At 35.7% G+C, this 25,469-nt stretch overlaps 1 protein-coding gene across 3 annotated transcripts in view; it reads left to right on the plus strand.

Annotated features, from left to right (window-relative positions):
* Window positions 1-25,469, plus strand: part of HIBADH (3-hydroxyisobutyrate dehydrogenase) — a 105,741-nt gene that overhangs the window by 22,185 nt on the left and 58,087 nt on the right. For all 3 annotated transcript variants that reach the window (XM_029925869.1, XM_029925857.1, XM_029925864.1), the window contains exons 3-4: window positions 639-748; window positions 3,584-3,705. In XM_029925869.1, coding sequence (XP_029781729.1) covers window positions 639-748; window positions 3,584-3,705 — 232 coding nt within the window. The remainder of the gene's footprint in view (window positions 1-638; window positions 749-3,583; window positions 3,706-25,469) is intronic.

Here is a 25,469-nt window from a genome sequence, read left to right on the forward strand (position 1 = left end):
CATCCGTGCATGCCTGCACGCACACAGGGTGGACAGTAACTGTCCTTTACGGTATGTTTGTGGTCATCATAAGGCAGAAATGAGGGCAGAAGTGAGAGCGTACCCTGATGCCTATTTGTATGTCTCATTATCTGTAGTTTCCACTGGAGTCCTGGTAGCTTACAGGCTCAGCCTTTATGGTGGTACTTAGAGCTATTACAGTCAGTGCTCATGTCCTTGTCCTGACCTTTTCCTTTTTAGGCTTAATTTTTTTTTTTCCTTGAAAATGGAGACTAGAGAATGGTGGTAAATTGGACTTAAAATTTTACCAGGGGATTTTGCTGCCTATGAAATCACTGGTGAATCCTATACTTTAGCTACCTACCATGCCTGTTGCACTAGGATCTTTTTCTTAGTCAAAGCATCTTACCAAAAAGTATGCTGTTTAAGAATCCAAGTTGGAGGAATCCATGAGAAGTACGCCTGTTCCCAGGACTGTTGGGTTTTGCCCTTTCCCCCTCAACTCACTTCACACTTTTTAAAATAAACAGTAGATTTGATTCTGTAGAGTCAGAATTCCAGAGTGTGAATCCTACTCGAGCTCTTGAAACTGCCTCCATTTTAATTTAATTTATGTGCCTTTGTAATTTTTTTTAAAGGTAGTGTCTTGCCCAGCAGATGTAGCTGAAAAAGCTGACAGAATTATTACAATGTTGCCCACCAGTATCAATGCAATAGAAGCTTATTCTGGAGCAAATGGAATTCTAAAGTATGTATCTCTCAACCATGGAAATTTTCGTGTTATGATAGTTAATGAATTTTGCATTTGTTAACACTTTAGGAAATTACAATGCTGTTTGTTTAAATTTTCTACACTGTTTTCTGAAAAGTGAATGGTGTGGTTTCTCTCTTATTGTAAAGGGTTTCTTTTTTCATTGAAAGCAAGTATGTGACTTTGGGGAATAATTTTTTTTGCTTCTGTTTCTTTCCTTAACTCTTGCATTAAACTTATGGTTTCATTGCTAACATATTTAAGAGACTTTTAAAGCTTGCATTTTAAGCCGTACAAATGTTACAAGCATAATTTTCTTATGGTTTATAGAAATTCAGGAAAAGGTTTCTATGAAAAATAAAACCAAACATTGGAAAGAACACCATTATTTAACATTTTATTATATTATAAAAAGTTATTGTATGTCCTCTGGGTTAGTACATCTGTAGTAAGAACTTTGAGAAGCTGGAATTAAAGGTTAGCAGTAGCTCTTTAAATAAAATATAATTTGGGTCAGAGTTTTCTAGCCAGTGTTTAGCTTCCCTGGCTTTGAGAATCTTTTGGGTTACTTTCTGCCTATTGCCGAATCCTTGTGGCTGTGTTAGAATGACACTGGTTGAATTTCCAATTTAATTTTCTGGTCTTACTGATATCCTGTTTCTAACTTGTTTTGTTGTTGAATTTCAGTAGGGAGAGAACAAACTGGTAGATCCTGTAGACATACAGAGGGCTAAAAGAAAGAATTTACTTTTGTGAAACTGTAATACATGAAATTTGAGGTTTTTGGAAATTGAATTACTTTGGAAAACTAACTTGCGAACAAAAGACAGTTGGATATTAGGCAGAAAACTGATAAGATAAATGTTTAGGTTTCAGAGAAGGTTGAAAGACACTCATTTTGGACTGAGCCGTCAGGCCCATGGTGTGTGTGGTCCTGAGGTGACTTAGTGGTCTCATTATCTAGTCTGTTCCAATTACGGCCCTGCTTAATTACCTGCTTATTTGCCTCTTCAGGAAAAGTCACTAAAAATTTGTGTGGAGACAAAATATTTTTTAATACTCTCTACTAAGGAATATGGTGGCCAACTAGCAGAGTAGTTTTGTCTAGGGAGTGCTTTCATATATTGTGGATTTACATTGAACTATAATTTATTTTTTATGGATGGTTCTTTGTTTTCTTCTGGGTCAGGATCATTTTCCCATACCCAGGGCGCATATGTAATTTTTGAAGAATATTTCGCATTTGCTTCAAGATTTAAGACCCTTGGGGGCGCCTGGGTAGCTCAGTCAGTTGAGCATCGAACTCTTAATTTCAGCTCAGGTCATGATCGCAGGGTTGTGGGATGAAGCCTTACATGAGGCTCCATGCTGAGTGTGAAACCTGCTTGAGGTTCTCATTCTCATCCTCTGCCCCCTGTCCTGCTGCGTGCTCTCTCTCTCTCAAATTAAAAAAATATATATTTAAGACCTTAAGAGTATTAGTGTCACATAATTAATATTAATTACTTCAGTGACCTATAATACAACATACTATTTCTTTTTTATGGAATATATCATTGCATTTGGACCAGATCAATTCATATGTTTAAAATGGTCATTTATATCGTTTTTGTATGCTATTTTTTTAATAAGGAAGATTTTTCTTTCTTTTAATAGTTTTTTAGCAATGATTTTCTGTTTATTTCTTCAGTATTTATATTTATTCATTTCTAATTTTTCAGTCATAATTATGATTAGTTGATCTGTAGTAAGGACTTTGGGAAGTTTCAATGAAAGGTAAGCCATAGACCTTTATTTATTTATTTATTTATGTTTTTTATTTATTTTTGAGAGACAGAGAGAGACTGTGAGCAGGGGAGGGTCAGAGAGAGAGGGAGACACAGAATCTGAAACAGGCTCCAGGCTCTGAGCTAGCTGCCAGCACAAAGCCTGATGCGGGACTCGAACCCACGAACCATGAGATCATGACCTGAGCTGAGCCACCCAGGCACCCCAGCCATAGCCCTTTAAATAAACTATAATTTAGGTCAGTGTTTTAGCCAGTAAAGATAGACATAGATTATAAGGGAGCCACATAGATAGATATAATCTGTACTTATAATGCGAACAAAATTGTCTTATTATAAGAATGCCATTTAGTATTGGTGTAAAATAGGATAGAGGAAAAGACAGTTGCCCTGCTTTGCCAATGTATATATGTAAGTTTACCATAAAGAGCACATAAACTATTTGTGAGATTTCCAGGTTCATTCCTATATTTTCCTTTCTGCCTCTTTGATGTTTTATTTTATCTTTAAAAAGCTCTAATTATTCAAGAATATGCCACCCTGGAGCCAATGGCTAAATTTCAGTGGCTTGTGTTTATTCTGCCGAGTGGAAAGGACACGGATATGTGGAATTGGCAAGATGCCTTATTAAAGACAAATAAAATACTTTTTAAAGAGCCCAGCTATTTTACAAACAAAAATTTAAATCTTATCAAATAGACCTTTTAAAGTTAATAGGTGTTTTAAATTGCTTACCTATATTATTATGGTATGGTGTATTTCACCTGAAGCCAGGATTTATAGCACGTAGTTTATTAGATTATTTAGGTTTGTTTGAAAGAGTTTAGGTTTACTTTGAACTTTAATTGATCTGAAAATGAATTTGAGATTTTTAACCAGTTCTAATAAGGTTTTTAATATCAAACCAAAGACCTCCTTGATATCTGGCAGCTTTTAGTAGATTCTAATTCTGAAGGTAGTTGCATAAAATGTTTATTCAGAATTGCAAACTATTTTTCAAATGAGAAACCTATAATTAAACTATTATTTTTATCTATTTACTTAGAAAAGTGAAGAAGGGCTCACTATTAATAGACTCCAGTACTATTGATCCTGCAGTTTCAAAGGAATTGGCCAAAGAAGTTGAGAAAATGGGAGCAGTTTTCATGGATGCCCCCGTTTCTGGTGGTAAGTGGCAGCTAACATCTATGCACACCTATTTCTGTTTGTCAGAAGAAGCAATTACAATTTTGTCGTACCCAAAGACATATCCAGTTATTTTTAAACCTGTTCTAGGAGTCTCATTTCCTCACCGAAAACAAAAACAAAACTCACTTCTGGTATTTAGTACACTCAAAATACATTGCTTGTTCTTCTAAGTTCAGACAAAAGGATGTCACAACTTTGAAGAGTTGTGAATTTTTGGTCCAAACTGCTGTGGGTAGAAATACGGCTATTCCTAGAAAATTTAACTTTTTACAACAGATTCAAGAAGTAATTAGTTTGAATCATCTTTTAACTGTCAAAGAAGTTGAGTAAATGGTAAAAAAGAAAGAATCATTTTACATGGGGAACTTTAGGCCCAGCTAATGTTTTACGGATGAATGGTACCAGGATTCGAAGGAACAGGTCATCTCCATTTTCATATGAACTTTTCCAGACAGTAGAAAAAGAGGAAATACTGCGCAGCTCATTTGGAGACCTGTGTAACTCTGATACTTCAAACAGAAAGAGAGCGAAATGAGAGAGAAAAATTTTAGGTCTATATCAGTCATGAATACAGAAGTAAAAAGTTTTAAAAAGTATATTAGCAAACTAAATCCAACCATGTATAAAAGAGATCCAATTTTAGTATATGTGCTGCTGAAACAAGCACTAAAAGCGACCAAACACTACAGTCAGGTTTGTTTTATCTCATATGTACACAAATGACTTATATTAGAAAATCTATAAATATATTTCACCATATTAGCATACTTAAAAATCAAATAATCATTTCAATCAGAAGACAAGGATTCTCACTAATAAAATTCTAAAAGCATATTATTATATCAAATATTAAGAGTGGGTATCTGGGAATGATAGTTTTATAGGTATTATGATTTTCCATAATTTCCAAATTTTCCAAAATTGTGTAATCAAAATGTATCAAAATTACTATGTAATCAAAATGTATATGTATACCATGTACATACATGCACACACACAAACACATACACGTGTGCATAAATATACACATATAATTAGAGGTTGAAGATTTGTTTCTAGTTGGAGACTTTCTAGAAAGGCTGGACTGAAGAAACCAGTCATTTGCTCAAGACGAAGACTAGATTTTTAAAATTATTTTCTGTAAAGTTCTAATTTAATCGAAGGAGGAAAATAAAGATGGCTAAATGGAAGGGTATCCTTTAAATTATGAAATCATCATCTCCTTATAGTGCTAAAAATAGCTAACAGCTAGTGTGGTACATTGTTACCACATCTAATGGTAATCACATTTAATGACTCACGTCTCTGAATCCACTCTGTGTATCCATGCACTGCATTGACTCTGAACTATCTCACTTGCTTTGGCCAGTGGTGTGTTGGCAAATGTTACACAAGGATAGACTTGAAAAGCACTTTGCTCTGTCTTGCTCCTGGGGACTCTTCTGCCGTCACATAGAGAAGCCTGGATTAGCCTCCTAGAGGCGCACTAACCACCAAGCATCCGAGTGAGACCATCTTGACCAGCCAGCCAGAGTCCAGTTCCCAGAGGACTGCAGCTCTGTTACTGACCTCAGGCAAATGAGCTGCCCAGCTATACTAGTCTAAATTGCTCACCTACAGAATTGTGAGCAAATAAACCCGCTAAGTTTGGGGTGTTATGCAGCAATAGATAACTGATGGAGCCAGTATAGCTGATATTTCCGTTATTATGTAGATGTGTTTATTGCCTAACATATTGATAAGTGTGCCGCCTGTGCTTATGTAGTCTAAGTGTTCTAAAGCCTTCCTGAAGAATGACAGTACCACAGTTAGCATAAAGGCCAACTTTAATGCCAAAGCTAAGTCGCTAAAATAAAATTTATTATTAAGCCAGTCCAGAAAAGAGTTTTGTTTGTTGCAGATCGGTCTCTGACTTGCATCTCTATATACCTGATCACAAAGGAGAATGTTTGCCTAAACGCTGCCGAAGTAGCCACTCTGGTGAGCTGGTATGAGATATCTGTACTCAGTTAAGATCTAGAAAAGTAAGTTGATAAAAATTCAGTAAGACTTGTTATGGTGTTTTCATGGACTTGCTGGAGTTAAATAGTAGGTCTAGCTTTTTTAAGTGTCTTTTTTTCCCTTAGAATTGAGTTTTATTAGTAGAAGGGACTTCACTAATAACTTAATTTGACTTTCTCATTTTATACATGGGAAATTGAGATCCAAAGACGTTGAGGGATTTGCCTTGGGTTCTCCAGCTTGATAGCCAATTTAGAACTAGAATCTTATTCTAGAGACCTTTATTTTTTTTTCTTCAGTGAAATGTCCTTAAAATTATTATATAATTCCTGCAAGATTACATATTGTTTTCTGACTATACACTCTTTTCTTTTTATTATGATGACAGTACTTGATTGCAAGGGTCATGCAGTGCTCTTCATTTCATGCAACAAACCTTTGTTGAGTACTTTCGTGTGGTGGGTATGGTCTAGGCACTGGGGTTAGTGCTTTGAAGATAGGCCAAGTCTTTTGCCACATGGAGCTTATGGGTTAGGAATAGAGAGAGTAAACCAACAAAAATAGTTTCAATGATAAGTGCTATGAAGGAAAAAAAGGCAGAGTAAACAGGTAATGAAACAGAGACTTAAGGGGAAAGTATTTTACATAGAATGGGCAGGATGCCTTCTCTGGGGAAGTGGCAGTTAGGCAGAGACAGGAAGGCACAAGCCTAGGGGAAGGGTGTTCAGTGAAGGAAGCTGCTCTAAGGGCTAGGAGGTATGAACGAGCGTGGTGTGTTTGTGGAACATTTGTCTTTGTATCACCAGTACTTGGCAGGTAATTGCACTCAGTGTTTATTAAATTGACTCCCCATGTGTCTAACGCCATGCCTTCGTTTATCTGTTTGTGGTTATCAAAGTAAAGCTACCTAGGCTTTGTGTAAGTTAGCCTATGACACTGGCCTCAGGTAGGATTCCTGAAATCTATTTATCTGTCTTGCACAAATCACATCTTTATGAAAGCTGTAATCTTTTAGTCACACGATTTTGGATACATGCCCCCCTCCTTTTTTTTTTTTTTTTTTTTTGTTGTTGTTGTTGTTGTTGTTGAGAGGGTCTGTTCCTGTAAGGTTAGTTCCAATTTGATCAGCTCTTGTGTGTAATGAATGCTAGACATAAAACAAATGAAAAACAATTGTTTGTGACTAATGACCAAATACTGTTCAGTCTGTTCCAGGGGCATAATTACAGCACTTAACTGTGCTTGAATAATTGAAGAATAAACTCACTGACTGCCCAGAGACCTTGAGTTGAAGTGACTCTGAAGTGGCACTTGTTTAGCCCAGGGCTGTCCGAGCCGGCAAGCCTCATTGATTTGCTGCGCTGTATCGCTCCAGTTAGGGATTAATGTCAAAATTAAATAATTGAACTGGTGTGTATGTATTTACCTACCAGGAAACCAAATTTTATACTCTATTTGGCTGGGTTAAGTTTTAGTAATTTGTTGGAGGTGTTCTTAGAACATGGAGTAGTGAACACAAAACCTATTAAGGGATTTCTGTTAGGAGTCCTGGACTTGTTTGCTCAATTCCTCAATGAAAGTCTCACACACACTGCATTATTGTTTTTAAAATCAAGTGTGTAGTCTTGGCCTTAACTGCTCAGTGAACTGGGTATCCACTGTTTTTCCACTAGATCTGTACCTAATTTAGGGTAAAGGGATCACAAAAACAAAAATTATTTCTGTTTTGGCACCTAACACCATTATAGTTAAGGATTTGTTGGCATTTCATTAAAACATTTTCTTAGAGAGGTTTATAACTTGGCAAATGTACTTGCCTTTGGGCTGAAACATTGCTATTTCTCTCCAAAAGTAAATACTTTTACCAAATTTCATATAACTGAATTTGAGTTGCTATATAATGTGTGGAGAGGGAAGGGCTATCAGAAGAGGTCTTTTTTTCATGTTCTCACAAGCTGATTGATTAAATAGTAGTATTATGTGCAGCATTTATTCTTACATCTTAGTCTTAACTCAGGAAGATTTAATTTTTTTAATGTTTTGAAATGAGTTGATTTAACATGGTTAAGATAATTTGTTTTCATGAGTCCTTCCTTTTAAAGAATTGTACTACTATGATTTTTAGTTCTTTTTACATTATTAGCTTCTGTTATAAAATTTGTAAGCATTTTGTGGCAGGGGCGCCTGGCTGGCTCAGTCGATAGAGCACGTGACTCTTGATCTTGGGGCCATGAGTTCAAGCCCCACGTTGGGCATAGAGATTACTTAAAAAAAAAAAAAAAAGAATTTGGGGCATCTGGGTGGCTCAGTCAGTTAAGCATCTGACTTCTGCTCAGATCACGAGCTTGCAGTTCCTGGGTTCAACCTTTCTGTCGGGCTCTGTGCCTGGAGAGCCGGCTTCTCTCTACCCCTCCTCCACTTATTTTGTCTGACTCTCTTTCTTTCTCTTTCTCAAAAATAGGGGCGCCTGGGTGGCTCAGTTGGTTAAGCCTCCGACTTCGGCTCAGGTCAGATCTCACATTCGTGGGTTCGAGCCCCGCGTCAGGCTCTGTGCGGACAGCTAGCTCAGAGCCTGGAGCCTGCTTCAGATTCTGTGTCTCTTTCTCTCTGCCCCTCCCCTGTTCACGCTCTGTCTCTCTCTGACTCTCAAAAATAAATTAAATAAATAAGTAAATAAATAAACAAACAAACATTAAAAAATTTTTTTAATGCATTTTATGGTATTGACTTTTGTATGAGAGACTTGAATTACTCTGTCTTGAAAAATATTAGCTACAATAGGCCTTTGCTTGGTCTATTCTTGTGGTATTTAAAATGTTAGTAACTCAAATAATTAAAGTTTTCTTTAACTTTGTTTGATGGACAAATCTATTTCCTTAAAAGTGACCAAGGTTCATCAATACCAACACACTAGAAATGGGTTAATTATGCCAGCTGTTTACGTTTCCCCATAATTTTACTTACCACCTTGTATTCATTAAGTATCCTTTTTGTCTCTGGGGCCTAGGATTTTTTTTTTTTTTTGCCTAGGATTTTTCTCCAGTTTGCATAAGTAGTTCAGAAATGTTTGGTAAATAAATTCCAAGGATTTCTTTGAAATTAGTCCCTAAGAAGAGGTGCCTATAAAAACCTCTTTTTACATTCTTTGGCAGGCTTAAGACTCCCCTACAACATGTCACGGACAGGAGTCCTTATATAAGGTGTTAATGAGTTCTTAACACGTTTAGAGAAGACTGCTGCCTCACTGCCCAAGGTAGCCTAGTTGGGGCAGCTTTAACAATGTGTTTCTTAAAAAAATAGTAGAAGAATGGGTTAGAAAAGCCAGTGATCAGTTCTCTCAGTGCTTGTATTACTGTTACCATTTATTGTTAGTTACAATTATTATTATTAATAACAATGTAGTTTATTTCTAAGAATTTACTCTTGCAGTTTGCAGTTCCCCCATCTCCAAATCTGCAGGCTGGGTTTTAATTGCGGTGGATTTAATTGCATTGACATTTTCAGTCAGGTAACCATTACCAGGGTTGATCCTGCCAGGCTCTGTCCTGTGGTGGAGGGACACTGTGTTCTCTTCACATGCTTATGTTGGAAAGTGCATGGATAAGGCAGGGGTCCTGTCTGAAGTAATCCTAGGGTATTTTTAATGTCCTTTAATTGCCATTCAGGATGTAAGTCAGACCAGACACAATTGGGTCTGGTCACAGTTCAGAACTGCCTTCTGGTGTTTATATAAAGGTAAGGTATATTTAGCAAATAAATCCCCTGAAGCTATTACTTATATATAATTTATTTTTTATTAACATCTGTTGATGCCTAAGCAGTGTGAAATTAGTTCCAGTATACCTCGTGTATTATGTCTTTGTTTTTTTTCACTTGGGATCCCTGGATAGCATTGGGGGCAAAGTGGGAGGAGGAAATGGAATTTAGGATTTGACAAGGCTTTGCCATTGCCATCGAACCATTATCAGACTTACTTGTGGTTTTCTGGACGTCTGATTTTCTTTTCTTTTTTAGATGTCTGATTTTCTTAAATTTTGATAATGATAGTGAATGAAAAGTATAGGAAGTTGACTTTAAATCCTTCTTGCTTTGTATTTGCTGTATGATTCTGTTTTGTTTTTCATTGCTTTGGGTGTTTCAGTCATGAAAATTTTAAATTTAGAGGCTATTTCATACTAAGGACCCTTCCTTAGGGCCACTGAAGGGATGGTAGCAGACTTATTACCTTCTCTTCTTCCTTCTAAGTGATTTTAACTTGACCTGAGGGTAGAGGGTTTTTGTTGTTTGTATGTAGGTCAAATTACTTTTATCAATATGAGAGATGTGGACTTTTTTAGAAGAGTATTAAGAGTTTTAAGATTTGTCCCTGACATCTTTTTTATTGAATTATTGACTATTAGGGTCATCAGAATGTTTATCCACTGTGGTCTCTGAGCCGACATCGTTCTTAGGTTATTTTTAAAATGAAACACAATATGAGGCTGGGCATACAAATAGTTTTATCATTAATTACACTTCATTTCCCTTAATTCTTATATGTTAGGGTAATACTTGTTCTCAAGTGACCAACATATTTAATGTACTGTGTACGTATATTAAAGGAGTAGAAAAATAGTCTTGGCAGACACTGAAATGGTTAATTGGCTTTTCCAGCCACGATAGGTTTGTAAAACTTTCTGAAAATTAAGATATGGGAGGGAAAGAATTTTTCTTCTGCATGCTATATTTTATTAACCCTTTACCTACAAAGCATATTTTTAGGCTATAAACATTTTCCTACAGCACTTTTTCATTAGATAGGCAGCTAGAGGAAGAAGAATAGTTGATTTGCTGTAATTGTCAAATATCTGCAAACATTCCAACAGTTAGAGGAATTATTCTGACATAAAATCTTAAGTAGAGATGAGATTTTTTCCTAAAAGTAAATGGTAATTTTGAGAAAGGAATACGAGCAACAGCATAATAATGACTTTGAGATCTGTTATCTTTAACAGCGAAGTTTTAAAAACAGCATTAAGAATAAATACTTGATGATTTCTCATAATCTTTTATTGGGCTATATTTTTATGTTCTTATTAGTACTTGTGTAAAATCAACAGCTTTTCATGATAAGGCATTTGCATCTTAAATTTTGCGTATGGCTCTATTAGGAAGTAAATGGCACAACCCTGGATATTTTACAGTTAATAGGAATAGTCCATATTTGATTCAGAAAAGTTACTTTCTATAACATTCAAGGGCTAGTGGACAAGGGCAAGAGAGAGGGGAGCGAGGGAGGCAAGGCAGGAGCACATGGGGAACAGGAGAGAGAGATGACATGGTCCTTTTCCATTTTAGCTGGTGGTTCGGAGTAAAACTATAAAGTTAAACTTTTTGGAATTGTTACTGCTCCAAGTGGGAATATAAACTATATTGAACAAAATTTATTTAGCCTGTTAAAAAGTCCACCTAAAACTATAGCTAATTAGTTTACATTATTACATCACTTCTAGTAGAGACTCAAACTAGTACAGAGAAAGAGGAGCTCTATCAGGTGAACTGACTGCTACCCATATGGGGCTTGCAGATAATGATGAGTTTAAATTTCCTCTTAGAGCTAAGTGAGAATAAAACTGGAGGCAATAAATACTCTTGGCCAAAGCCATTAAATGAAAAAGCTGGGAATTCTCCAGCTCTTGACTTAAATTGTTTGTTTATCAGCTGGCGCCTAGTCTGGAGTCAAGAGCTGGAGATTTCTATCTGTGACAGAACTTTGAAACTCTTGCAGGACACTTTCATTTCAACTTAAGGTAACTTGAGTTTATAGCTTTGGCTTTAAAGATTACTAATGATTTACTCATTTCCTTACCATTTAACCAGAGTGGACTTTTTCCCAGGAAGGGATCTGTGTTTATTTAGGGCCTTTGTCTGCGGAGGGATTAAAAGGCAGCCCACCAGCATTGTGAACTTGATGGTAATAAAAGGTCACCAAAACACACCATAAAAACATTCTTACCATGGAATTAATTATACAGTGTAATTTTACAAAGCAGCTCGGTTACTCCATCCTTGCCATCCCCCTGCCCCCATTCTTAAACACTTCATCTCTTAAAAATTAAAGTTTTGGTATAATTTAGGTTTTTGAAGAAATATTTTGCGGCTTTTATGGTATTTAAACATTGAAGCAATTGTCACTTGTGTTTAATTCCTTAAAAATTTAAAAGTTTTTTAAATAAAAATTAATCATTGTTCTTAAACTGTGCGGTGAATAACTTGTTTGGGAGAGGGTAGAGTGGTCCCTGCGATGGTTGGGCTCTCACAGCTCCGTTTCTGAAAACCTAAGACGAGTTCAGAGTTTCTTGTGCCACCAGGTGGCATTGCGTCCAAATTTGCTTGTGATAGAGGGAGGTTTTTAAATTAAATTCTTTTTTGTTCAAGAGAGGTCATAATAGTTTTTCTAGATTTTGCCTTTGAAGTTGGCTTAAAAAATATCAAGGTTGATCAAATGTCTCCAAAGACCTGAAAAGATTTCTGAATGCTGCAAATGTTTGCTTTTAGGTGGTTAATATTGAAAGTAAAACCTTGAAACATGTGCAAAGGATTGCTATTTTTTTTTTAAGTACAATGAACATTTAACAGTTGGTTATTTTTGTTTTACTTTTCTAAACACTGGAGAGAGGATCCTGCCTATAAAAACCCTCACAAATGTTGCAGAAACTCCCCAGTCTGGCAAATCACCCCTTCCCCCAACACACACACTCACACCCGCCCTAGCCCTTATAAAAAAAAAAAAAAGTGTCAGCAGGTTTCACTGTATGGGAATTTTTAAAAAGAGGGAAAGACCTCTGAAAGGTGCAAGTCGGTCCTTTTCACAAGCCTAACTGAGATTCATTAGGCAGTTCATGCTCATGTCTTAAAAGCTGCTTTTGGGAAAGTAAATTCTTGCAGTTTCCTGTACTGGTTTTGAGGGAGTCTTTATAGTCTTTTGAAACAGCTCATTTTAAGAAAGCGATAATGTAAAAGCAAGAAAAACAAAACCCTCATTATAAATTTCATAAAAGTATAATATTTAAAATATACATTGTTCTACTTTTATGAACCTGCACATATTAATAAACTGTACAGAAACACATTATTTAATACAACCTCTCCAGGTGCTATGATATGTTGTCAGAATAAATAAGGTTCAGTGTACACCCTATTGATTTTTACCCTTTTCAAAAATGTATTCACCATGCAGAGATGTTTAATGCTTAGCTTTGATCATTTATCAAAAAGCTTTATGAAATTTTACTCATTTTATATTCTTGCCTCTTCTGTCCAGGCTTCTTAGAAGTGTGCATAACCTTTTTAAGAAATGTATATGTTTTCAAAGAAAATGTTTGACCCCCCACATTATTGTTTCTGCATTTAAACATACACGCCCATAACCCCTCTTTCTCTGTATTTTGAATCACTTGATTGAAATGTGTGTTGTACTAAAACTAAATCTATACAAACTTCAGTATTACAAAAAGAATTATGTTTTAAAAATCATAAAAATTTGAAAGTGGTACATTTGAAAATAGTCTAGACAAAGGTACTCAAGACATTTGACCCTGAATATTTTACTTTTAAACTTGATACAACAGTCTGTTTCTTGGCTCTGTGGTATGTTGATATTCCTACTTATTTAACATCAAAAAGCTGTAGTGGTCTCTCTTTATAGATGTGCCTGTGTTCTGGAATTGCCTCCTGCTGTCTGTGAATTGCTTCTTGGCTTGTTTTGTTAGAATTTCTCACCAGGGTTTTTGTGAGCTATGTAGCCAACATTAAAAAAAAAAAAGAAGAATTTGATACAGTAGACTGAATTAGTAAAAATTATGCTTACTATTTATAATGATAACTGAGTAAACCTCTTGGATCAGCATATCAGTTTTATGTAATGAAAGCCCACGCAAATCTAATGTAATAATATGCATATATTAAATTGTCTGCAATGTCTCTGTTCTTCTAGTTATTCCTATAATATGAAATGACTATTTTTTGCAGAAATTCCCAAAACCTACTTTTTCATTAAAAAATTATAGGGAAAAAAATCCTTACACGTTTCAGGGCATGTGTAATTTGGCAATGGAGCATTTAGATTTTGGCTTCTTTGATTTCAGTTGGAAATAGTATTGGTGTAAGTGAGTGTTGCCATGGGAACCTCCACATAGATATAAAAGGCAAGACTGTCTAAGCGGAGGAGGAGGGGCGATGTACTAAAATACCACTGGCCTAAATGATCTATTTTATATGTATGTTGGAGGTGTAGGGGGAGCTAGTTTGAGAAGAGAAGAAATGTAGTGCAGAAAGTAAATGTTAGAAGTTAAAATCGTGTACTCATGCTTAAGGAATCCCATAGTGGATGGAAGTGTTGCAGATTGGAAATAAGATTCTTAATGATTTGTGTCATTTGCATATACTGGGAGTCTTTGCATACCTTATTTTTAAACTGTGTTGATGGAACATGTTTAACTTACTTGATTTTAGATAAAATACTTAATAAAGTGAAATTTGGTTGGAAGGTTAGGATTTTGGTCTCTGGGTTGGCTTTAATTATAAATTTATTAAATATAATCATCATACTTAATTCTTTTCCAGATATTTAATTTTTGGAGATATTTGGCTTTCAAAGGAAAGCTGGCTTTAGAGTATTTTTAATAATATATTTCAAAATTTATATAATTTTAAGTACTCAAGGAAACAATGACTTACTGTATTTGCATGTATAATGTATGGTTTTCTAAAAAAAAAAAAAAAAAAAAAGAATGGAAACGGCAAAAGCAAGCATCAAACCTTTCCTGTCCTTTAGAAGCACGTGTGTTGCTGTTAATAAAGATGATTAGAGAACAGCCAATTTCACTGCATATAAAATAACATTTTTGTTTTTTGTATATTTAGATGACAAAGAACAGTGACATTGTGCCCAACATGAGTTAGCGTGGTAAAAGTGCAACATCATCATTGTACTTTAAGCACTGTGGCTTCTGCTTGTCAGAGACACGTGTAAGAAAAGACAAGACGTTAACCTGGGAAAAACTGTTGAAACTTACCTTTTTAGTTCGTCCAGAGAGAAAGTAAAGCTGCTAAGGTAATGAAACATCCGGAAGTTTTTAAAATAAAAAGACTAATTTAAATTAAAAAGAAAGGGAAGGTGGGAAGCGAGAAGAAAGAGGGTAAAAAAGACAGCACTCTGCTCTCCAGGCCAGGCAGCATCTGATGTAAATTAACCGCAGTGGAAGTGTATTGTTTCCAACTCAGCGCCAGCAATGCCAGGCGTCCCTTCCAGGGAGAAGAGGGTGTTGAGAAGTAGGGAGGGAGAGGCGGTGACGAGTGTAGCGGTCAGGGGATTCTGTGGGGTGGAAAACAGTGGGGTTGAGCATAAAGAATGAGGAAGTATGTTTGCATATAGGTATGAAACAATTCATAACTGTGAGAGAATGCTTAGTTGTCAGTAATCTTTAAAGAGACTGTAAAATGTTCAACAACCAAGATACCCACTTTGAGGTGTGCTTTGGCATAGGTGTCTGCTTAGTTTTAGACTTCTTAAAACCAAAAAAACCTTTAAAAATGTATTTCTTGGAAAAATAGATAATAAAAGCGATACAGTCAAGCTTATCAACAAAACACTTTAAGAGAATGAAAGGGCAACATCTGTGTTGTTTTTCTCTTTCAGTTTTCTTCTCTTGCCTCCTCCTCCCGCAGCCCTGCCCCCATCCTGCAGCTTCCTTGGGAAAAAAATGTGACCGTCTTAGGGTGGAAAGCATAAAATTGTACATACCTCATCAATAAATGGATTCAAAGTAGCATTGCTTTAATCACCTTAAAAAAGTTTCATAATATAGAATTTTCTAGAAGAAAGCAACTGATATTTATTATTAAGTACCTTTGGTGTTTCAGGCTATCATGCTGGGAAGTTTATGTACATTAAGCCATTTAATCTTACAGCAGCCTCATGAAATGCAGATTATCCTCATTTTTTAGTAAGGAAGTTGAGGCTTATTTAGGAAGGGACCACATGACAACATGTACTTACTGTAAGAATTAGCCTGATGTAACAAAAAAGAAGGCATTTTAGGTAGAAGATTTCAGAATATTGTCATAGGACTAGTATCTTCAAGTCTGGCACTTGTTTAGGTAGTTGGGCTTTGATTTGTTTATTTAAAAACAGAATCAGTAGAAATACTATGTCATGCTCTGTTGATATCACCATTCAGTGACATACTCCACCCCAAATCAAAATAAAGAAAGAATTACCAGTCAACGAAAAAAATCCATACAGGTAATTGAAAGCAGTTTTGTTTTTTGGTCTCATATGCTTGAATCTAGTCAACCATAGGAATAAGAGACAAGAAAATGTGGAACTGGAAATAAAAACTGTTCAGTTTTAAAACCTAAAATAACTTCCTTGGAAGGTCTTTTAGGAGTTGGGTGTTAAAAAGAGCAAAAGAATATCTTATTTAGTTAGATAGAGCATGAGTATACAGGACAGTTTCACATGTGCTTTCTCTTTTAAGTTGTGTTTTAAATTTTTTATTTTCCAAAATAAATTATTTAGTCACAACTTTTTAAATGCCAGAAGTTGGCCTTTATAAAATATTAATTTTCAGTGTGCATGTAGCCTTTTTTGATATATTTATAGTATTCAACATAAAGACTTGGTGTTTTACTGAATTATAATGTGTTGGGAATTGACAGTCTTTATCGTCTCAATATTTTAAATCTTTCTCAATATGCACAGTTCTTCAGTCATATTACTAAAGAAATCCCTCTCAACAGCTTTAGAAAAAGGTTTTTAATAGTACAGCAGGTGTGTGTGTGTGTTTTATAGTTTTATCCTAAAGGTAACTCTATGAAAGATACTTTCTATGCCTAGTTCAGATTATGTTAAAAAAAAAAACAGTGAACAAACAAACCCATACTCATCATAGTCTAACTATACAACATAGGTTTCATTGAAGGCTGTAAGATTTGAGGTTTAGAACATCTTGCTTTGCCAATTTTTCTCAGAATTTTATAGAAATGAAGTTTGCTGAAGTTTGAAACGCTAGTGCGTTATTTGGAAAATAAAGGGAAGCCTGAGGATTTTAAGTGTTTAAATGGTCTGATGTGTCTGATTTCATCCTTAGAGATTTCTAGCTCCAACCATGGTTGGCAGGTTTGGAGGGAAGAATGAAGAGGAGGAGCCATTTCCCTCATATCGGCGTGTTCAACCGGGATAGACAAGCCGCTATTCTTGTCACCGTAGCTCAGAGAACCAAAGAAGAGCCTCGTACCAGTGCTTAGGTTTTTTGGGTAGACGTATGTGAAGCTTCTTTCATTTCAGTTTTTCTCTTCATTCTTAATATTCCCAGCTTGTTCTATCCAAATTGTTTCTAGAAATGTTTACTAGATAGATTGTTGTAAAAGGAAAGGGTAGGAAAGGCAGAGCAGAAAATAGTGGCAAGAAATTTCTGGCAAAAAAAAAAAAAAAAAAAAAGGAAAAAAAAGCTATTCTGACCCTGGCCCTTACTGGGGTTAAGTTCCAAGGGAGTAAGGATTACTACTGGTCAGAAAATCATCCAACTGGGTAGTGATGAAAACTGGAGTTCAGCCAAATATATTTTTGTGTGTTTTTCCTCTTTTCCTGTTTATGGTTGTATTGAAAGGGACCTTTGGTGGGTCATCTGATTATAACAGGATGAAGGTCAAATTTAGTTTTGCTTAACCTCAGTGATGTTATCTTTCTAACCAAAGTGGCCTACGATAATGAGATTCTTCATCAGAAAAAAATATGAGCATTACTTGCTCTTTATGTTTATATCGATTTTAAATGGTGATGTGGTTTTTGAAGATTGAGGTTGAGATTTTGAAAGGGTGAACTGTGATATTTCAGGAAGTATGCTAATGTGAGCAGATAGCAGTGATTTTATGAAGGGATGGTGATATGGGAAAACTGTAGTAATGAGGGTAAAGAAAAGTAAGGGCCCTAAAAGAAAAATGCCCATTTTGTTTTTGTTGTTTAAGGGAGAGAACTAGAGAATATATAGGTACTATCAGTTGTATGCGAATGTAAAGTTAAAAAAATTAGGGAAAGAAAGCGTTTTAGAATGCTTATTTTGATGTCCATGTTGAACACCGTTATTAAGTAAATTTACAATACAGTTGAACACCAAAATAAACTAAATAAAGTCCAAAGTAAGGAGTTGCTGATTTTTATTTTAATTTGCAGTATGTGTCATGTGGATGTAAGGATCACAGCTGGGGAATGAGTTTTGGGAGAAGGTGCTGTGGAATTGAGCTGTTTGTGGTTCACGCTCTAACCATTTAGTATTCCCACGTATTTTTCATTGAGAATCACAGACGTGCATCTGTGTGGATGTGAATCTTCACCTGGCACTCCTCTACCTTGCCAAGATAAAATGTTAGCATGTAAGAAATAGGGGGCTAGTTTTCTGTTACTTCCCTTACATCCCATAGTAACTTAAGCTGAATTTTTTTCCCCAGTAATAACAAAAATGAAGGTTGATAGACTCTCCTTTAACTTATGTCTGAATTTGAAACGTTCTTGAATTATTTATAGGATACCACAATATGCACAAAAAGTGGACCAACAAACATCTACTTACAGTTTTTCATGCAAACATTTTTTTGAAGGGAGAAAAAGATCTTTCTGAAACCACCCCTCATTTTTTGAGTCACCGATAAGTAATTTTATTTGCATTATTTTACTTTTACCTGCTGAATTTTAATCATAATTTTAAAAACTAAAAAAAAGTAAACATAATTCAAAATAAAGTTTAGGATGAAAATTTTATCTAATTGCTCTGGGTTTTCTTTATTTTTGTTTTCTGTGTTTCCTACTGAAATTCCTTCCTTTTGACCCTACTTTATATTGGACCCAAGGAAGGCATTAGTAAACTTTTTTTCTGGACCCCAAACCATAGCTTGGATGGACTCTTAAGGTCATCTACTCAAATGTGAACCCATGTCTCTGATATCATGTTTGCTTTATGTTGGGCTCCTTAATTATTCTTTCCCAGTAATGCTTTAAAATGAATGAATGGGAACATTCTCTTCTGTTACGATGTTCTGTATCTGATCTTGGTTTGACAGGGATGATTGTGTTGCTGTATGTCTAGTTTGAGTTGTACTTAGTTTTTCTTAGTTGTGCTTCTGAGTGCACCTACTCTTTGCTTTACTTTTCAGTGTTCACTCAATACATAATTATTGAAATAAAATGCCGATAAAGCTTGTGTGGGAAAGAAGTCCTCGTTTCCTGTCTTTGTTGGCACTTGTGGGTTCCTAATCTCCTAAGAGTCTTGGGATGTAGATGTGTACATCACAACCAGGGCTGGGTAGTTTTTATGGTGAGGAAGAGGGAAAAAGATAGTATTGAAGCAATTCCTGTCTAGGTCTGCAAAGTGCAGATTGCATTTCTCTTTCAGTGGTGTTAGGTTTATGGCCCTTTTTTTGGAAAGTGCTATTAAGTGTTTGGAGACCTTTATCTTTCTCTGTTTTGTTGTAGCAGATGGAGTTGTCCTCTGGTGGTTTTGCCAGGTATGATAAATGTTGTACTAAAACTGCTTGGTGGAAGTTTGATCTGGAAAGATTACTGGGTTTTCCTTTTTTTTAGTTTCCTGAAGAAAATGGAATCCTAGTATTCAGACTGTTGGAGGGCAACAAGCCCATCAGCAGATCAGCAATAATAATAGGCACTTTTCATTGATGCTTGGATTTTTTCCTCTTTTTTAAAAAAGGTTTAGGAATAAAAAAGAAATGATCAATTTTGTCGGAAATAATATAAATGGTAGAAACAATCAAACCTTTTCCCTCAGAGCCCACAGGGAGAGATGTCTACATGATGAAGAATTGTTCCTATTTTGCAAAATAAGAATGGAAGCGAAGAGGTTACGCACTTCTCTTATGTTCACAGAAGGATTATTCAAGGGATATATGTCCGTAGTTTTACTGCTAAAGAGACTACTTTGTGCATATTTCTAATATTCTAAGAGGCATGTCTCTCTTTGGCCATACTTTTTTAGTTTTAATTCTGGTGAATTTGACTTGTATAACTTTTGTAATTATCTACTTCAAATAGCCTTTATGCACATCTGTGGTTTATCTACGCTGGAGTTGAGAGATACTAGCCACCACTTAGATATTGTATTGAAACAAATGTTAGATCAAATCCTTCTGGCAAATAAACTTGTTTCTAAAAACATACAGGAGATTCTAACATAACTACCTGGTATTTGCAGACATTTTTTTTTTCTTTCTTGAGGGATTCTCATCCTAGATCAACTGGATGCAATCTGGGCATAAAGTTGTAACCTGAACTGAATCTATCGGGTGATTTGCAAATAATTATCATCCTCAGTTTCAGTTATTTGCATTAATGAAGTGTTAATTTAGGGAATTAAAAGCTGACTGGTTTTTGTATCTGAAATTTCCTTTTCCAACTGCTTTATTTTTTATGTTCTAGCTTTTATGTGTTCATAGCCTTAATAGAAGCAACAGTGAAGGAAAGGCGTGTCCACAGTCTTGAGCCCTTTCTTTTCACCAGTGTTTAGGAAAAGTGGTGAACCATCATTAGAATACTTGGGGGTCTTATTGGTGTCTGAAGTGTACTCAGGTCTTTGACTGTGTTATAGCACCTGAGGTAGAGGATGCAAATGAATCTGATTTATTCTGGCAGCACCTCCCACAGTGGGGCACAGCCTGTGTACCTGTTGGAAGAATATTGGCTTGCAGTATCGACTTTTTCTTTTTACTGATGCCGCTAGGAAATGAGAGGTAGATTTTGACACCCACTAATAATCATTATTTTCCCAGCCTTCCCTCTTCCTGCGTGGTGTCCCTTCTCACTTGTAGCTTTAGCTCATTGTGTATTTATTTAGTCCTTACTTTCTGCTAAGCACTAGGATACATGTGTGTGAAAGATCTGCTTTCCTTCCTCTTAGTGCTTTTAGTCTACGTGTTTGTATTATAAACTATCTCAGAATCCTTTTTGGAAGTAAAGCTATGCATCAATATGGAGTAATGTTAATTAATGTATGGATTCCCAGGGCTATCAGCCTTTCTTACCACTTTTCTTTAAATAATCTTCCTCTGTCTACCTGTATTCCTCCTACTTTTATTTTTGTTTTCTTTGCTTATTTTTTCCCTTCAAAATTTTTCAATGAAATGAATACTCTTATCTCCCTTTTCTTCCTAAAACTTTTGTATATTCTAGTTGAAGACTGCATCTTAATATTTTAAAATATTTTATTACATGATTATGCATATGCACACTTTTAAAAGACAAAAGTAGGATCCTTTTTTGCAACTTGTTTTTCAATTAATGTAATTTAATGTGTCATAATATATAAAAGATTTATTTTATACTTTTTAATTATTATAAAGCATTCTATTAAGTGGATAGACTTCTGCTATTGTGAAAAGGCTACCCTGAATACTCTTGGACATACATCTTTTTATGTACAGTAGATGTGAATTTATCAGTAAGAGAAATTCTAACGAATGGAATTACTGGGATAAAAGTAAATCTTAAATTTTGGTTGATGTTGCCAATTTTTTCACCAAAGTTTAATCATCTATTAATAATACAGGAAAATTATTTATTAATGCTCTTATCAACACTATCTTTACATTTCCTTTCCAGTCTGAGAGTTAAAAAATGGTACAATGTGGTTTTGATTTTCTTTCCTTTTTTTAATTGTAAATCATGAGTTTGAACTTTTTAAGACTGTTTCCTGGCCTAAGCAGTACTTAGGGTGTGCTGGACACTTTGCTAGGCATTGATCTTTTCCAGTTGATGTGTATGAGCATCAAATACACATTCATTTATTCAACACATATTTATTGACTATCTACCATGTACTATTAGTCTAGGCCTGGGAAAACACCGAAGAGAAGTCCCGCCTCCCCCCAACACCACATACACATTCCTGCTCTTAGGGACTTTATATTTTAATGAAAATATGTGTAGGGAAATATATATGTTACAAATTTATTCAGCCAGTTTGTTCTTTTTTCTTTATTCGTTTTGTTTATAGTACTTTTTGAAATATAGAGGTCTTAAATTTTTATGTCATTGAATTTGTCAGTCAGTCGTTTTTAGGGCTTCTGACTTTTATAACTTGTTTAGCTTTTATAACAGCCTCGCCAAGTCTGTAAAATTAAAAAAAAAGATTTACACGTCTTTCTTTTGCTTTATGATTTCATTTTTATACATTTAAATTTTTGATTCATTTGTGATTTATTATGGTGGAAGGAATGAGGGTAAAGATCTAGATTACTTTTTCTTTTTTCTATTTTTGTTTTTATTTTTTAAAAAATGTTTATTTATTTTGGAAGAAAGAGTAAGTGAGAGCTAGTGGGGGAAGCCCAGAGAGAGACGGGGAGAGAGGTCCCACACAGGCTCTGCACTTGTCAGAGCCCAATGTGGAGCTTGATCCCATGAACCGCAAGATCATGAGCTGGGCTGAAACCAAGAATTGGCAGCTTAACCGACTGAGCCACCTAAGCACCCCTAGATTATTTTTTCTTTTTTAAAGTCAATTTATCAAAAAACCCATCTTTCACCATTAATTTTAAAACCTCCATTAATTTCATACACTCAATTCCCATATGCATATGGGTCTATTCTGAGCTCTGTTTTTGTATTTATATTTCCTTGTTGATTCTTTCATAAGTAGGCCATTTTTATTTTGTGTTGCCTTCTTTTCCTGTTTACCCTATGTGGGAGGGTGATCTTTTATTGGCTGTTTCTTCCTTTCAGAATTCTCCAGGCTATTTTTGCTTGTTTATTGTTCTAAATAGACTCGAGAGCCATTTTATCATGTTCTTCCCCAAATCTATTAATATCTTGATTAGGATTGCATTGAGTATATGGATTGATTTATGGAAAATTGATAAATCTACAAAAGCAAGTCTAAGAGTAACATTTACTCATTATTGGTATCTTTTATATCTTTACTGAGATTTTAAAGTTTTCTTCTTGTATATCCTAAACATTTCTTGTGCAGTTTATTCCAAAGTCTTTTTATCTTTATTATTGTTGTTGGTATATGTGGAGCCCTTTCTTTTCCTTTTTTAAAAAGAAAAATATTTCCCATTGTTGTTTATAAATATGAGAAGTATTGATTTCTATATATTAATTTGAACTCAACCTCCTTTCTGAATTCTCTTATGTTTCTAATAGTTTTTCTGTTGGTTCTCTTGAATTTTCCAGTTCTAAAAATGATACTTTGCTTCTTGTTTTCCAAATTTTAGATTTCTCTCATAAGTAATTACATTGGTTGATAGTTCTAGAGCAATTTTAAGTAATAGTAGTGATAATAACATTTGTCATGTTCCTCATGTTAGTAAGAATGCTTTTATGGCTTTGATCATAAACACAATGGTAGCATTTGGTTTGAAGGAGATTAAAAAAAATTATGTTAAATTTGCCATGATTCTTACTTCATGTGTATTTTCATTATTCATTTCCTCAACAGATATTTACTATGTTTCTCGTATGGGCAGACATTAACATGGCACTAGCAAGTGAACAATCAGGATAGGCACAGTCCCTGCCCTGATGGAATTTATAATCTAGTTGAAGGGAAACAGATGCTAATTTTATCATGAAAAGCTGTACATAGTTTTGTTACTGTGATACAGTGGGGCTACATGGGGCTAAAGGAGTTATATGCATAGGGAGATTCTCTTGGAGGCGAGGAAGGTCTCACTGGACAAAGTAACCATTGATTTGTGACCCTCAACGGGATGAACTAGGCACCGGAGAAGAATATTCCAAACAGTAGGCGGCACATTTGCACGAAGCGTGGTGTTGCATGAGGCCAAAGAGCTGGGCTGGCCTAGCAAGACCCTTTGAGTCTTGCTACTAATTTTGTTCTTTATACTGACAACACTGGGGAACCTTGAACATTTTAAGCAGAGAGGCAGCAAAATCAGATTAGGATTTTCTAAAAGAGAGTAAACGCTGGCAGACTAACTGGGAGTCTGTTGCAGTAGGCCAGGCACATGAGGGTGGTCGCTTGAGCTAGAGTCGTGGTGTTGGGAAAAGTGGTCATATGCTTGTGTATTTGGTGGTTTTCCTTAGGCATTACAAGGTCAGCCCATGAAATTCCCTGAGAGTAACTCCTAGCTTGGATGGGACCAGGTAGAGGTACTGCTTTGGGGGTCCCAATAGTGTGCTTTATTGTTTTTACTCCTGTCCTCCATTTCTTCCTATCATTTCTCTTTTTGTTTCCTGACTAAACATCCAATCCGTTTTCATCACATTTCTATTCTTTGTTCTTCCATGTCCTTTCATCCAGCAAGCATTTACTGAGCAGTTCCTGTGTGTGTCCTGTACTCTTGCTGAGTACTGGGAAAGAGATGAATGGGCCCTCAAGGTCGTCATAATGTATTAGACGAGGCAGATGCATATTCATAAATCAACACATTGTAGTAAATGTAACATACACAACATTCAAAATGAAGTTAGGGCATCTCATGATTGACTCTTTGGAATAGATGAAGTCTAAATTATATTGTAAAAGATAAATAGAAATTTGCCAAGGGGATAAAAGGTGGCCTGTTTTCAGGCCCCAGGAATACAACATATGCAAGGACACAGAAACTTGCAGTAACAAACCATGGCAGTTTGGTATTTCTGAATTTTGATGTTTCTGGTGGTAAGGGGTCGGGGAAGTGGCAAGAATGATGTGGGCCAGGTTGGCAAGACACAGGAAGTTTCTTCCAGAATCACTGTATTCATAAAAGCATTTACATAGATTGGGGGGAGCAGGTAGAAAAGGTAGTATGAAAAATTTAGGGAGCAATACATTTAGTATTTGAAGCCCATAACTCTATTTTAAAAAAATAATGTCTCTTTTCCTAGGCTAATAAGCAAGTTGTTAGACTGTTTCAAGAAGACGGATTTGGTTGTGGTTTTTATTTTATTTTTTATGTTTATTTATTAGTGAGACAGAAACAGAGCATGAGTAGGAGAGGGGCAGAGAGAGAGGGAGACACAGAATCCGAAGCAGGCTCCATGCTCCGAGCTGTCAGCACAGAGCCCATCGTGGGGCTCGAACTGACGAACCGTGAGATCATGACCTGAGCCGAAGTCGGACACTTAACTGACTGAGCCACTCACGCGTCCCTTGGTTGTACTTTTTAGAAAAATACCATCTTTGTTAATGCCGTACATTGTGTCTTATGCAAAGACTTGCAGGTAATAAAAGTAAAGGACGAAAGCTCTTGTGTTGCTCACGGAGGGAGCCAGAACTTGCAGCTGAGTGACATAGAAATGAGCTGGGAGGGCTCAGGCCCTCACCAAACTTATAATTTACTTCCAGGGAGAGACCTGAGATTCATAGGGAAGTGCCTAAATGATAATTGTGATTTGCACTCAGTAGAATTCATATGGTGTCTCTGATTAGGAAAGCTGAAAGCTAAGCTTAAAATTAAAAATAGAAGACCTTGATGAGACCATTTGGTGCCAAAATATGATGGTGTTATCATTTAAGTCCCTTGAAAAGAAAAACTAATTAGGTTCTCTTGCAGTATTAGCATTTTTCCTGAGATATTTTCTCCTCCCATTAACCATTTCTCTGATCCGTGAGGGAGATATTCCAGGATTGAAACCACTAGCCTGCCTCACCGAAAGGCTGGAAATATAATTTCACTTGGCCATTCCTGGTAGCATGTTTTAAGTGTGGTAAGAAAGTGCTTTGCTAATTCCAGATGCTAATATTATAACCAGA

This window comes from Suricata suricatta, chromosome 2 (genome assembly GCF_006229205.1).
Source record: "Suricata suricatta isolate VVHF042 chromosome 2, meerkat_22Aug2017_6uvM2_HiC, whole genome shotgun sequence".
NCBI classification, from domain to species: Eukaryota; Metazoa; Chordata; class Mammalia; order Carnivora; family Herpestidae; genus Suricata; species Suricata suricatta.